The following is a 14,489-nucleotide window of genomic DNA, read 5'->3' as shown; positions in this document are numbered from 1 at the left end:
TAGGCCTAACATAAAATGTATGAGGATTTAATTACTTAATTATGATTGTGTGTTGAACGTTTAATGTGTTTGCTTCAAGTGAAGACTTTAATGATACCAGAGATGCTGTGCTCCCTGCAAAGCAGTGACAGGTGTTCTGAGTAGTTAATTTACACTCTTACTATTGTCTTTCCCTTAGTTTTCTGCATTGATTTCTAATTTCTTAATGTACCAAGGGCAAACAAACTGTGCCCTTGGATGCAGCTTCCACACAAGGAGAATTTCACTTCTGGGCGAAAAGGACAGGTGGCAGTATTTCTGCTACACTCTGCAAGGAGAGGGTATCTGTACATTCCAGCTCTTTCTTGATCAGAGTCCTGCTGGCAGAGGCCGCTCACTCAGTGGATTGAATCAATACATCTTCTAGGTGCCCAGATCCAGAAAGTCTATTCCTACTTGTAGATGCTATCTTTGAGGTGACTTATGGAGTGGATGGCCACCAGTTGGCTGTACACATCCTTATCTGGATTGTGGGAACCCATCTGGAGTGTGGGTTGCATGTGGGCAGTGCTGGTGCATAACTGCTTTGGGTGGACTTTCAATCTCAGGAAAGGCAGAGTCCCAGCCGTTTCTCCCTGGGCTGCAAGATGACCTAATTACAATAACTTATGACATCAGTGTGGTGTTTCTAATTCGAAGGATCAAATTTAGGGGTGATGTGTAAGGTAGTCTAGGTTGCAAATTATCAAACAAGTGAGACAGATTAAGGGAACCTGGTGTAACCTTCTTCAAGCTCCTTGCTATAGCTTCTCAGAAAGGGGCTTGAAAGTGTAAGATACACACACCTACCTTCATGTAACTTACACCGCTTTCTGTATTCCTTTTAAATTTGACCCTGAGTATGCATGCTGCCTAACATTGCACAAGTAGAAATGGACTTGAGCCAAGTTAAATTCAAGGGTTTATTATCTGTCAGGTGGGAAAAATTATTTGACCACCCGCAGAACTGAACAGCTTCTATCAGTGTTGAATGTGCTTCCACAAGAAAGCTATCAGGTTTATTTGCTCAAGCCTATACATGCTGTAGCCTAGTTATCAGGATACTCAAATATTTAAAAAATGACAGTTTTTAAGCTTGCAGTGCATGTCTGTTTCTGTAGGAGGAGAAGATGAGGCCAAGATAGATGATGTGCAGTCACTAGGGTCTGCTGCTGGAGAATATGAGCCAATCAGTGATGATGAACTAGATGAAATTCTGGCAGGTGATGCTGAAAAGAGGGAGGATCAACAAGAGGATGAGAAGATGCCAGGTAAAATATATAGTAAATCCCTTTTTACTAGTAGTTGAATGCAAAAATTGGACCAGTTGACTTAATGATAAGTATCTTTGTATCCCATTCATTATTTTTACTAGGGAACTGGTGTGTTTATAAGGGACAGGAAATTTTAGAGATACTGTAATGGTTCCAAGATTCACATTTTTCAATGTCTCTTAATGAATTGACTGCCTATCAACCTACCCAAAGTAGGAAAGGCATTTCATGCTAAGTCCTGTGGGATATGTTCATGCTGGCTACAATATACCTGCTGTGTTAGGCAAAAACACAGCTCCAGTTCTGTCCAGTAAATCACATGTCTCCTTAAAGAGCAGATGTATTTTATTGCCTTCACCAATGCTACAGCAGAGAATAGCAGCCAAAGGTCTAATCTATACACTAATCAGTTAAATATTTTGAATCAGGTCCATTGTAGTGTGTTCTTAGTTGTACTATGATTTCTATGCCTACTGAAGCGACTATTTCCAGACCCACTGATTCAGCAGAGCCCAAGCAGCCTCTTCATTAGGAGGTTTCAAGAATATTAAAAACAGAAATTGGGTTTTCTTTTTAAATACAAGCAGGAGACACAGATTTTGGAGGAATCCCTTAATCCAGTTTACCACCACCATCAGGAGTTTGACACCATAATCTAAATTCTGAAGTACGAAAGAATTCACCTTTTTGAGAGGGCTTCTGAACAGTATTCAGCTGATTTATACTACCTTCAAGACACCAGATGAAGCTAGCCATTCATAATAAGGGATGATGATGTGATAGTCATTCTCCATTGTATCTTTTTGCAGATCCTGTTGATGTAATAGATGTGGATTGGTCCAGTCTTATGCCAAAGCAGCCAAAAGAGCCACGGGAGCCGGGGGCGGCACTCTTAAAATTCACACCATGTGCTGTTATGTTGAGAGTTGGCATTTCCAAACGACTAGCGGGCCCTGAACTCTTCACCAAAATTAAAGAAACCTGCCAGAGAGTTTTAGAAAAACCTAAAGGTAATTCTATTTCCCGCGTGGGATAAAATTCCATCTCAGGATTAGGAAAGTGGCAAAGCCCTGGCTGGGATGATTTAGTTGGGGTTGGTTCTCCTTTGAGCAAGGGGTTGGACTAGATGACCTCCTGAGGTCTCCTCCAACCCTAATCTTCTATGATTCTATAAAGTGTCTTTGAAAAGAAAGAACTAGTAAGCATTTTAGTTTCAAGATGCACATAGATTTTATGTTGATATTTGCTAGTATAAGTATATATTTGTATTATTGTAGTGGCTCCATTGATTTAGGTTGATTTGTGTTTACTTTTTCACCTATTCATATACATGGATCTCTTGCTTCTATTAGTGAATTGAAGTACAAAAGAAAGAAAATCCCTTTTGGGATTCTTGTTTGTTTATCCATTTTCTAGCAAGTGATGGAATTTAAATCTCTAGTCTTTATTTAGTTGTTTCCTCCCCATCTACTATTTACAACTGTTTCTTCTTAGGACCCAGGTGCTTAGCTGTGAAACATGCTCTTTGAGCAACAGCATCTGGTACCTTGGCAGACTCCTGGTTACAGGCAGGCTTTGAAGTTGCCTTTTGGTCTGTCATTTACTTGAGTTCCTGATTAGCCATCTGGATTGTCTTGGCAACTTCATTGTTATTTTCTTTGACCCATCCTTGATTCTGAGTACTTTTTTTACTTTTACCTTGTCTGAAAAATGTCCTGCTCAGCTTGGTCAAAAGATCACTTTGTAAGTGGATTAAAAAATGTGTCCCCATGTCCCTGAATGCATTCTGCCTAGATCTCTGCAGTAGCCTTCAAACCTTTATCTGTTAGACTTGTCCCAGGTCTCTTGCTTTTTACAGTGCCATATGTGAGACTTCATATAAAATGCTCATGCTCTCTGCCAAGCACCAAATAAAACCGTTTTTGATATTTAGATGTCACTGAATTGTACCTAAGGCCATGCTTGTTTTCTGTAGTATATCACATTGGTCTTTGTAACGTAAGTTTTTCGGTCACACTGTTATGCTTTAACATGTTATCCTTTCATTTTTACATTAATCAGAGGTGGGTTTGGATACATCCTCTCCTTTTTATTCTTGGATTGATGGCAGTGTTATCTGGGTTAGAGGTTGTGACCTAGAAAAGAGTAGAAAGAAGCTCAGGTCCAAATCCACACTTCTCTGTGATTTCCCCCAAGAAAAAGCAGTGGCAATGGGGCTGGCCTAATTGTTTTGCTGCTGCTGCCCACTGACACTTCTGGCAGAGATATTATACAGAACATAGAGGAAGTATTAATGCTTCCATTCCAAATAGCATTAACAGGGTAGTTTTTTTTTTTTGGGGGGGGGGGGGGGGAGCGACTCGTAGGAAGAGTGTACTGGTTAGAATATCTATTTCCTGACTTGTTCTCCATGGTTCCTGGGCACCTTTTTTGCCATCCTTTTTGCAGAGAGAGAAGTGGCAACTGTACTAAGGAAAAGGGAAATATTCTACATCTCGCATCTGTTTAGCCACATCTGGCCCAATGGTGTACCCATTGGTCATACACAAAAGGGGAACATAGGACTTTGATTAATGCCAACTTTGAACCCCCTTGTCTTCACACCCACTCATCTGATCATGGAGGAAGGCCATTCTAGAGCTGTGCCCAAGTTTTTAACCCTCAGTTATGACTGCCATCATAGTCCTTTCCCTCCAGTGCTGAAGGTGAAAGCATGCTCATTCTAGACTCTTCTGTTTAATGCTGCTCCACCAATCAGTGGAAAGGGTGAAGTGAGGAGCTGTTGTTTGTATTCTTCTCAGAGGTCGAGTCACCTCGTCTCCTATTTCCTCTAACCCTGAGTTCAATTTTGGGCAAGAATTTGAGAAATAATACATGACGTGAGAATTTTTACCTTCAATAAATTCACTCTTCTGTGGGACAAAAAATATTTCAGTCGGCAAAGTTATTCTTGTATATGCTGATCTCTTTGTAGATGCAGAAAATCTGTTTGAACATGAACTTGGGGCCCTGAACATGGCTGCATTACTGCGAAAAGAAGAGAGAGCAGGTCTTCTTAGTAACCTTGGTCCTTGCTGTAAAGCCCTGTGCTTTAGAAGGGATTCTGCAATTCGCAAGCAGCTAGTGAAAAATGAAAAGGCAAGTGCATGGATTACATAAAGCATTCAAAATATAAGAACATGAATTGTCTTTGCCTTCAAAATATTTCTACAGTGATATAACCCTTTCTTCTGATATAGTTTACATGTTATTGCTGGTCTATTTTTCTGTTCTCACCTCCCTCCACTCACAAATAATTAGACTTGGCAGAATTTGATTAGTTTTTTTTAAATTTCAGTGGATAATATCAGTGTTTATATTTAAGCATTTTTTCAATTTATATTGATTTAAATTTTCACAGTTGTGCAAAATTAAGGGAGTGGTCAGGTCAGACTGTAATTGGCAGCAGATGTTGACATTCACAAAATTGAAGTTTTATAACCGTTAAAACACAGGTTGTCAACATCACATGTCAAAACATACAAAATGATTATCCTTAAATCAAAGTGATTTCTCAAGCAGCTTTTTTTCTTACTTTTCCTATCTGTACTTTTTGATTGATGGAAATACTTTTTGTCTGTATGTGTGCGGTGAAATCAATGTTTACTGACCAAAATCTAATGGAGGACGGACTTCCATTGGTATTAAGTGGTCATGGGATTTTTATTTTACTTTAGCCTAAGAGATTAATTTGAGATGTGTGACTAGGGGTGAGTGCTCCCTCATATGCTAGATTTTATTTAAATTCTGGGAACACGCTTTTATAAAGGTAGAATATATAAATTAAAATAATTTAAAGAAATGTGGTTTCAGGGATGGTTTTTGAATAATCTTTGATGTCTTTGGATTCTATGGGCTTTTGTACAAATAATGTTTGTAAAAGTATAGTTTTCTAGTTTATGAATGTTACTAAATATTTGTTCCTGTAAAATGTTTTCTCTAAGGATTTGTCAGTTGTCACATGCTGAATTAGGTTTCCTGGCTTTGCATGTCAATAGAGAAGGCAAAATTACTGTTAGAATTAATGCTAGGAGGAGCCATTTCCAAGGACATATGGTTATTATTTAATTATTGAGGATATTTGAGTCTAACATCTCAGCCCACTTGTCAAAAAGCCACTAATTTTTCTTTCTTCAATCCAAACAGGGCACAACAAAACAGACTTACACGAATTCCCCAGTAGTAGACAGTGACTTATTAAGGTTGAGTCTACGGTTATTTAAACGCAAGACTGTGTGCCAAGGACCTGGGCAGGAAAAGACAGAAGATAGTAAACTTCCACAACCAAATATCCAGCAGGAAGTATGTGTGTCTTAAGCCAATGTCCACTTTGGAACTCCATCTAGTTTATCTCCCATCAGTAATGTTGATATTTATACCCTTTGAACTTTTTGATTTGGTTGGAAAGCAGCTGTAAGACATTGAAGAAAAGACTGTTTTTACAGGTAATTCTATTATGTGTTTGGAGGGAATAATTAATAGTAAAAATACAAATACCTTTGTTTTCAGTTCATTTCAACTTTTATAACATTGAATCTTACAATGTAACATATACCTGTTTTATGCATCTAGTGTAATAATTTCAAGATGTCCATTTTTAGAAGTCTATTACATCACCTGATATTAAAGGAAGAAGAAAACTGTCTGTGTATCTTTTTTTTTCTCCATTCTGAAATAATTTTTCATGGGACCAGTAACTTATATATTATTACAGATACTTAAAAACAATGTGACCATCAACATGAAATCAAATCCAGCCTTTTTTAGGTAGCTCTGCATAAAGGCAACACATTTTTACCATAATGCTTTCCTAGTGTGTAGGCATCCAGCTCTGTTATGTACAGCAAAATGCTAGTAGTGTAGCTTTTAGCGAATCATGTTATTTTTGTAAAGAAAATATGCAGCTTTGTTGTATACACGTGTAGGTATATTTATACCTGTATAGGGTATGCCTTTGTATAAGTTTTACCATTCTGGTTTTATGCTTATTAAAGTAAAACATGGCCCGTACAAAACTTACGTTCTTTCTATCCCTTTCACCTTAACATTTTTGGGGGCTTATATTACTTTAATTCTGTTGGGGTCTTCCCCATGTGCTTTATGAGCAATTAATCTCTTTTTGTGATTTAATGTGTATTTAAATACACACCAGTAGTCTAAACTGAGCAAGAGTTCTGTCGTACCTGTTCTGTCGAGGCTTTAAAAGTGCTCTAGCTTATTTTATAGCTACAAGGCAGCCTTTGAGCTGAATGTATTAAATCATAGCTTCCAATTGTGTTAAAGTCTATTTTAATCTCCTTTTCCAAAATACACACATTTTATTGCTAAAAACAGTCTTGTGTAAGACTGCAGTACACAAAATAGATTCACCGTTTGGTATTTAATTACAATGAACTTTCTTTATTCACCTTCCCTATAAAACAGTCAGGGTCTGTATACACATTGAACGTGTAGAAGAATATTTTTCACTTTTCCCTATAAAGAATGCAAAATAGAGTAGGTTTGATGGGCTAGTGGTGGAGTGTTTCACTCAGTGGCTGTTTGCATTAAGGGCCAAACGCAGCACTGATAGATATATCTCTAATACATACATATACACACGCGCGCACACACACACACCCCTTCATCTAATGGTGTTGCATGAAATCAGCACTGAATTCAACCCTAATAATCAATGCTTCCAGTATGACAAGAAATGTGAGTGCGGTGGAGAGGCTTTGCCTGTGACTGTAGACGTGCATTACTGTGCTCTGCAGGAACCCTGGATGCTTTGGGAGTAGCAGTGAGGGACTCTGAAAAGAGTTCTATGCAACCTATCTCAGTCATTGCAACAACAGGCCCCCAAAAAGTGATGTGAATGTGTTTATAGGTGGGGAAGTCCTCTGGTTTTGGAGAACATAAGAGTTGCCAGGAATCCTGTCTGAGAGAGGCCAATTCAGAATATAAGTTACAAAACCCTCATAGTGCATTTAGCTAATTTTACAATAATTTAGGGAAGGGGAATTTCACTTCTGTCCACTGGCTGTAAAACTTTTAGTCTAACTCTACTTCCTGAACCACTCCTAATGTTATCAGGGATTGCATCAAGAATAGCCTCTCATCTTTTATGAGCCTTGCTGTTCCAAGAAACAATTTTTTTTATGCCATTACAAACTGGTTTTGCTAATTTGTGTCCTGAAGTGACATTTCTGTAGTTGAAGGGGGTCAGTGTAATGATTCTAGCAGTCTCCTCAAATTCTTTCAGTGGTGGCTCATTAGCATCGCTTTCAGTGTGGTGTGATCAGTCATATGCGCACACTGTACAGTATTTGCATTCTAACCTGGAATTTCTATTAATATGCAGTCCACCCTATTGATGATATACCCAGTGGGTGCTAGGAGGTTTTCAGGCATCTTTTCTTAAAAAAAAAAAAAATCCCGGCTCTGAAAAGGCTTTAGTGCAGTAGTTCTCAATTTGCTGCCTGTAGGCCACTTACAGCCCAATCAGCACACAGCTGTGGCCCATGTGACATCCTCAGTACCATACAGGTAGTAGAAATATGTGTGGATGCTGCCCACGTTATACACAGAGGGCTGCATATGGGGCCCACAATGGTAAATAGGTTGTGAACCACTGCTATAGTGTATACCAGATATAGTGAGTGTGAGCAACAACCAATGAGATAGGAATGTGATAAAATTAGTTCCATTTGGTTACTCTTCTGGTCCTTTCCATTCAGAAATTTTTCTTTTGGGCATTTATAGAATCCTCATAACTGGTTGTCTAAATCTTTCCTGCTATAATACAGATTGCTGCAAGGCTACCAACTTCTTTTTCAACAACGCATTCGCCCACTGATTACTTCAAAAAAAAAATATTCTAGAGCCAACTAGGAAGGTCGCCATTGACTGGGGTTTGAGAACCATAGCATACCTCCTGGTACACCCTCTAGCCCTGTGGTTAGCACATTCACCTGGAATGTGAAAGAGCTCAGTTCAAGTCCCCACTCTGGGTCAGAGCAGAGATTTGAATTTAGGCCTCCCATAGTGCAAGTGAGTGCCCTAACCACTAGGATTATTTTGGGGTCTAGCTTCTCTCTCTCTCCCCCCTGTTGGAGCTGTTCCTTTTTATGTAAATACTTGAATATTCATTGGCACTGAGAGAGAGAGGGCACTCACCCAGGAAGGGGTGCCCAGGCTTCAAGGTAGATTATGAAAATCTCTATCCAGCCATCACCTGTGGGACTGATATATTTCTCAGATTCAGGTCTTGGTCTCCCCTTTTTATGGAAGCTCTTCAGAGATCTGCATAATCTTCAAAGATGTTCTGCTCATTTACATCTTCATTATCTCATGATAGTAGAAATCCCATATTTTCCTAGGCTGTTTTCTGTAAGAAACCTAAGGGATCCCCTTTTGTCCTATATCCCAGGCCTCTGAGCAGTCTCAAACATTCTTGAGTTGAAGAATGATCTAGTAGTTAGGGGACTAGCCCAGGATGCAGATGATCTAGGTTCAATTCCCTGCTTTGCCAGGGACTTCCTTTGTGACCTTGAGCAACTCATCCTCTGTGTGGCTCAACACCCCACTTGTAAAATGAGGATACTTCCCAACCTCATAGGGGTGTTGAGGATAAATATAGTAAGATTGTGAAGTGCTTGGAGATCTGATGAAAACTGCTATATAAGAAATAGGCATTATTATAACTTTTTGTTACTCACCCTGGTTTCCACCTCTGTGTTGTTATATGCCCTTCCTGTTTGGGATGCAGTCTTGGCCTTACTGGTCAGTGTGGAATCCTCAACGTTTTCCAGCTCCTCCTTCATCTAGATCCAAGTCTAGGAATAGCTCATCTCCTCCTAAGGAACCATCTAACCAAGGGCTCGTCCAAGAATCTGAGCAAGAGTCTCATTCTGTAAAGGAAGATCTTGTGGCGGAATATGAGACTCAACCCTTTCCCTTGGCTATATCATCTTCATCCCCAGATGAAGTGGTAACTCCATCTGCTGCTTTGGCAATAGATAATTTCAAGGCCTTTCAGGACCTGCTTAAAAGAAGGGCAGAGATGTTAAAGAAACTTCTCAAAGTCATTAAAGTAAAGTCTCCTACATTATTTGGCATTTTACATCCAGTTTCCCAAGGCTTGCTTGGCCAGGCCAATCAATTAGGGTATTCTTGAGCCTGCTAAAGATATGTGACAAACCCATGTGCCATGTAGCTTTAAAAAAGCAGATAATAAATTCCAAGTTCCCCATAAGGGGTTCAAATATTTCTTTTAATACTAGTCCCTGCCTCTGACACTGCAGCCAAGACTATGGCTACTGCAATAACTATGTGCAGAACATTGTGGCTGCACTTGTCAGAGGAAGGGACTGGATGTGAACAGAAATATTCAAACCCCTTAGGGGGAACTTCTCCAGATCTTGACCAAGAACCTGCCTCTTGAGAGCCATAATCGTTTCAACTCTGACTGACAAAGCACTTCCTTCTTTGAAGGGCTTGAGAGGAAAACCTTTGATCGCTTGACCTTTATGCTCCATACCAGAAGAAGATGCAGTCTATACCCCCTCATCCCTCTCAAAGCAGATACTTCCTATGCCCTTGGACCAGGACCATCAGAGGGCTCCTGATCTGCATAAGAGACCTAATTTCCAAAAGAAAAGAGGCCCTCTGTCTGCAGGCACTATTCACTCTTCATCAGGCCAAAGGCCACAGGATTGATGCCACAGTTGAGTTGTGGACAAGCTTGTGGAGATCTATACCCCTTCCTCCATCCCTTTGGGAATTGCCTTTCTTTTTTGTGGCTGTGTAGGCAGCACTTACTACTGACCAGTGGGTGTTCAAAGTTTTCCAGGAAGGATTTTCAATTCAACTAAGCACCCCTCTACCTTGTCCTTCTTCGGAGATCTTTCCCATGACTGTGTTACAGGGAGCGAGAGTTTTTTCGTCAGTGGGGTGTGACTGAGACAGTGCCTCCAGCATCTTGCAGCAAACAGTTCCTTTCCTAGTACAGTACTTCCTCAATCAAAATAAATAAAAGGGGGGTTGGCATGTCACATTGGACCTCAGACATCTTGACATTCATGTGTTTAAAGTTTCAGCTGTTAACCTTTTTTGTCAATTCATTCACTAGATCCCATGGCCTGGTTCACGGCTCTCAGCTTGCTTGCTTGCTTGAATGTGGCAGTCCAAACAGTTCAGTGGAAGTTTCTACGTTTTGTGCTTAATAGACATTATCAATTCAGAGTTCTACTTTTGTCCTTTCATCAGTCCCAAGGGTGTCTTCCAAATGCCTTTCAGTGGTAGCAGCTCACCTGAGGAACAAGACATTCATGTATACCCATGTCTTGATGACTGATAGATTTAGGACGCACTTATTAGCAAGTCATCAGACATTCATATGGCAGTCTTTCTTTCTTTCATTCATTCATTTATTCATTCATTCATTGGGTTCAAGATTAATCAAGAAAATCCACTCATCTCAATCAATAGTTTATAGGGGTAAACTTGGACTCTATTTTGGCAGGAGAGTACCTTCCTCAGAAGATGTTTTGCAGGATGACTCATTGCTTCAAACCTCTGCTCCCAACCAAGAAACTTGGTGAAAGTCTGCCTTAGCTTGTTGAGTCACCTGATAGCCTGCACTTACATGACTTGGCATGCAGGACTGCCCCTCCATCCTCTTTAGAGGTGACTCAGATGACTTTATCATACAACCAGAAAGCATTGATTTACAGGTAGAAGTTCCTCTAAGGGTGCTACCATTGCTGTGTAGGTGGATGGACCGCCTTCAAATTCAGCAGTGTTCTATTTCACTTGCCACCTCCCTCAAGGATGGCTACAGACATGCCCAAGTAAGGTTGGGGAAATCATTTAGATGACTTCTGGATTCAGGGCCTTTGGTTTCTGGCAAAGTCTCGATTACACATAAATGTATTAGAGCTCAGAGCACTTTGGCTAGCCTGTAAGTCTTTCCTGTCCATGCTGCACCACTGCTCATAACAGACCATGCAATGGTGATTTACTATGTAAACTGGCAAGGGGCTGCAAGATCCCATTATGCCAGGAAGTGATCCTTTTGTAGGAATGGTGCATTCTTTATCAAAACAACATAATAGCCATTCATCTCTCAGGGTCCAGAACAATTTGGCAGATCATTTGAGCAGGGAAGGGGCTCCATAACCTGAGTGGGAAATGAAGAATTGTTCTAGATCAAGTACTCTGGAATTAGGAGTCCTCTTCCATAGGCCTATTTGCTGCCAATGTGAACAAGAAGTGTCCTGTAGTTTGCTCCTGAGGAGGAGTGAGTCAAGGCTCTCTGACAGATGTAATTCTGATTCAGTGGAAAGAGGCGCTGCTATACGCTTTCCCTCCTATTGTTAATTTCCAGAGTTATCAGGAACGTACATCAGGACAAGGCCCAGGTGGTAATGATAGCTCCAGCCTGGGCACATCAGGTTTGGTTCTCTGACCCGATGCACCCTTCAGTCTTCCCACCTTTTCCATTTCTAGTCTTTCTGGACATCATTTCAGAGGACCAGGGTATAGTGCTACATCCAGACCTGAAATCTACATCTGACCGCATAGAGATTAGCTGTCTTGTTTCTCTTGTTAGAAGATGTTTGGTGTGAGTTCAAAGCAGACAGGCCTGTACCAGACTGACATAGTACTAAATGGAAGCATTTCTTGTGGTCCATTCAGAGATATTCAACTTGCAGGATCTGTCTCAGTTTCTCTGGGCTATTTATTGTTTCTAAAACATTCAAAACTGACATTCAGTTCTGTTATGGTGCATTCGACTGCTATCTTTGGAAAGCATCTGCAAGTTGAAGGGCATTCAGTTTGTTTCCAAATTTCTAAAAGGGTTGCCTTATTTATTTCCACCAGATAAAGACTTTTTTTGACCTGGGATTTGATTGTGGCACTGATGCCCTCAATAGACCTTCCTTTTGAACCTATTTTGTCATGTTTGTTGTATCATTCCTCTATAAATACAAAATGTTTCGTGGCTATCACTTCCGCTCACAGAATGAGTGAGGCACAGGCTTTGGTGGCAGCTCTTCCCATACACTGTATTTCATAAGTTACTCTTAGGTTGCATATGAAATTTTTATCGAAAATTGTTTTGTATTTTCGTTTGAATCTAGTTCAGAGTTACCTGTATTTTTCCCCAAAACCTAATGACTCTTCTGGAGAGACTAAGCTTCATATGCTTGATATTCTTAGAGGTACATCTCTACCCCGATATAATGCTGTCCTCGGGAGCCAAAAAATCTTACCGCGTTATAGGTGAAACAGCGTTATATCGAACTTGCTTTGATCCACTGGAGCACGTAGCCCCACCCCCCCGGAGCGCTGCTTTACCGCGTTGTGTCTGAATTCGTGTTATATCGGGATAGAGGTGTATGTCCTTTTACCTTTCTGGAACAAAGCCATTCTGGAAATCTGCCAGGCTTTTCATAGCTCCTTTTAGTAAATCCAAAGGATGGATTATTTCCTCTCACAGGCTCTCAAAGTGAGTTTCATACTGTATTAATATCTCTTACGTATTGAACAAACTACCTTTAGGGCACACTGCTCAGGCAACATTTGTAGCATGGTGGAAGGGTGTGTGTATCTCTGGGATTCGAAGGACCATCCTTCTTTAGATAGGACTCTTATCACACACCACCTTGAGAGGCAACTACTAGTTAATAGCCTACCATGGAATGGATGTGGACAAATGCTCGAAGAAGAAAGAGAGGGAATACACCTTACAGTAGCTGGAGTTCTTTGAGATGACTTTGTGCACACAAGTGCCACAGTCAACCTCCTTTCCCATTGAGCCAGTCTTTTACCTGGCTATCTGTGGTGGGTGGGGCTGCTTTACCTTTTATACCCTAGGGAAGGGGGGGACGAAACATGAGGCCGCAATGGACATTGGTGGCTAAAAGATTCTGGGTTTGTGCCCAGGGGGAGCACACATTTTTACAGTATGGAGCTGTGTGGACACAGGCATCTCAAAGAAGTCCAGTTACTGTAAGGTAAGTAACCTCTCCTGGAAGGGAGGGTGGGGGGGTCACAAATATGGGTCAGGACTAGGTGTGGTACAAACAGTTCAGAAAGATGGTCCCTGTCCTAAGGAGCTTAGAATCTAGTAAAAGATGAAACAGAAAAGGAGAGCACAAAGAAACAGTAACACAATATTTGACAGTGTGATGGGCTGCAGGTTTTTGAGGGGGCAATCAAATCCATAGATATGGAAAGGATGCTACTTAAGAAGACTATCTCAGAAGGTATAAGGACTGCTGAGCAACAAGGGAACCAGAGAGGCAAGGAGTAAACCGATCTGTCTAAAGGGAAACATTCAAGAGATTATTCAAGCCAAACAGAAATCCTTCAAAATTTGGAAATTTGACACTAGGAGGACACATTATAGCAGGCAAGATGTTAGAAGGGTTAAGATGGAATTCAGAGAACAAATAGCTAAAGGTATATAAACAAAAAGATCAGGAGCAGGCAGCTCACTCCTCTCTCCCCCCCACCACCAAAAAGTTGGTGTGTTGGTTTCCGAGGGGATAAAAGGAGCAATTAAGGTTCTGAGAAACTTAAATAATTTCTTGCATCAGTCTTCACAACAGAGGATGTTTGTGGAGATACCGACCCGTGCTGCCCTTTTCTGGCAACAAAGGGCTTGTCTTCACTGCTGAGTTACATTGGCGCAGCTGTGCCGATGTAGCGCGTCTGGTGAAGATGCACTATGTTGACTGGAGGGCGCTCTCCTGTTGACATAAGTACTCCACCTCAATGAAAGGTGGAAGCTATGTAGGTGGGAGAGCATCTCCCTCAACAGAGCATGGTAGAGACACCGCTTTGTCAATGTAACTTACATTGCTTAGGGAGGTGTTTTTTCACACCCCTGAGTGATGTAAGTTGCATCAACTTTAGTGGTAATGTAGACAAACCCAAAGGTGAGGTAATATCAAAGACTATCTGTCAGAAGATGGGCTAGAACAAATTGATGATGTAAAAAGCAAGGCATCCCTAGACCTAGATGTCATAAATACAAGAATTCTGAAGGAGTTGTGAAGTGGCTGAGCTGTTGGCAAAAACAATCGATCTCTCATTAGAAATAGCTAGTGTATGAGAGGAGTGTTGGGTAGCAAATGTTGTACCTGTAGTGAAAAAAAGACTCTGGCA

General features: G+C 40.7%; 1 protein-coding gene across 10 annotated transcripts in view; it reads left to right on the top strand.

The window, feature by feature from the left end:
- Positions 1-5,976, top strand: part of ZC3H13 (zinc finger CCCH-type containing 13) — a 57,973-nt gene extending 51,997 nt beyond the window's left edge. For all 10 annotated transcript variants that reach the window (XM_034758467.1, XM_034758466.1, XM_034758468.1 and 7 more), the window contains 4 exons: positions 1,140-1,289; positions 2,102-2,302; positions 4,267-4,430; positions 5,478-5,976. In XM_034758467.1, coding sequence (XP_034614358.1) covers positions 1,140-1,289; positions 2,102-2,302; positions 4,267-4,430; positions 5,478-5,648 — 686 coding nt within the window. In that variant the 3' untranslated portion in view covers positions 5,649-5,976. The remainder of the gene's footprint in view (positions 1-1,139; positions 1,290-2,101; positions 2,303-4,266; positions 4,431-5,477) is intronic.
- The last annotated feature ends 8,513 nt before the right edge of the window (positions 5,977-14,489 follow it).

Source organism: Trachemys scripta, chromosome 1 (assembly GCF_013100865.1).
Source record: "Trachemys scripta elegans isolate TJP31775 chromosome 1, CAS_Tse_1.0, whole genome shotgun sequence".
NCBI lineage: Eukaryota > Metazoa > Chordata > Testudines > Emydidae > Trachemys > Trachemys scripta.
The sequence above is the reverse complement of the archived record's forward strand: the minus strand, read 5'-3'. Positions and strand labels throughout refer to the sequence as shown.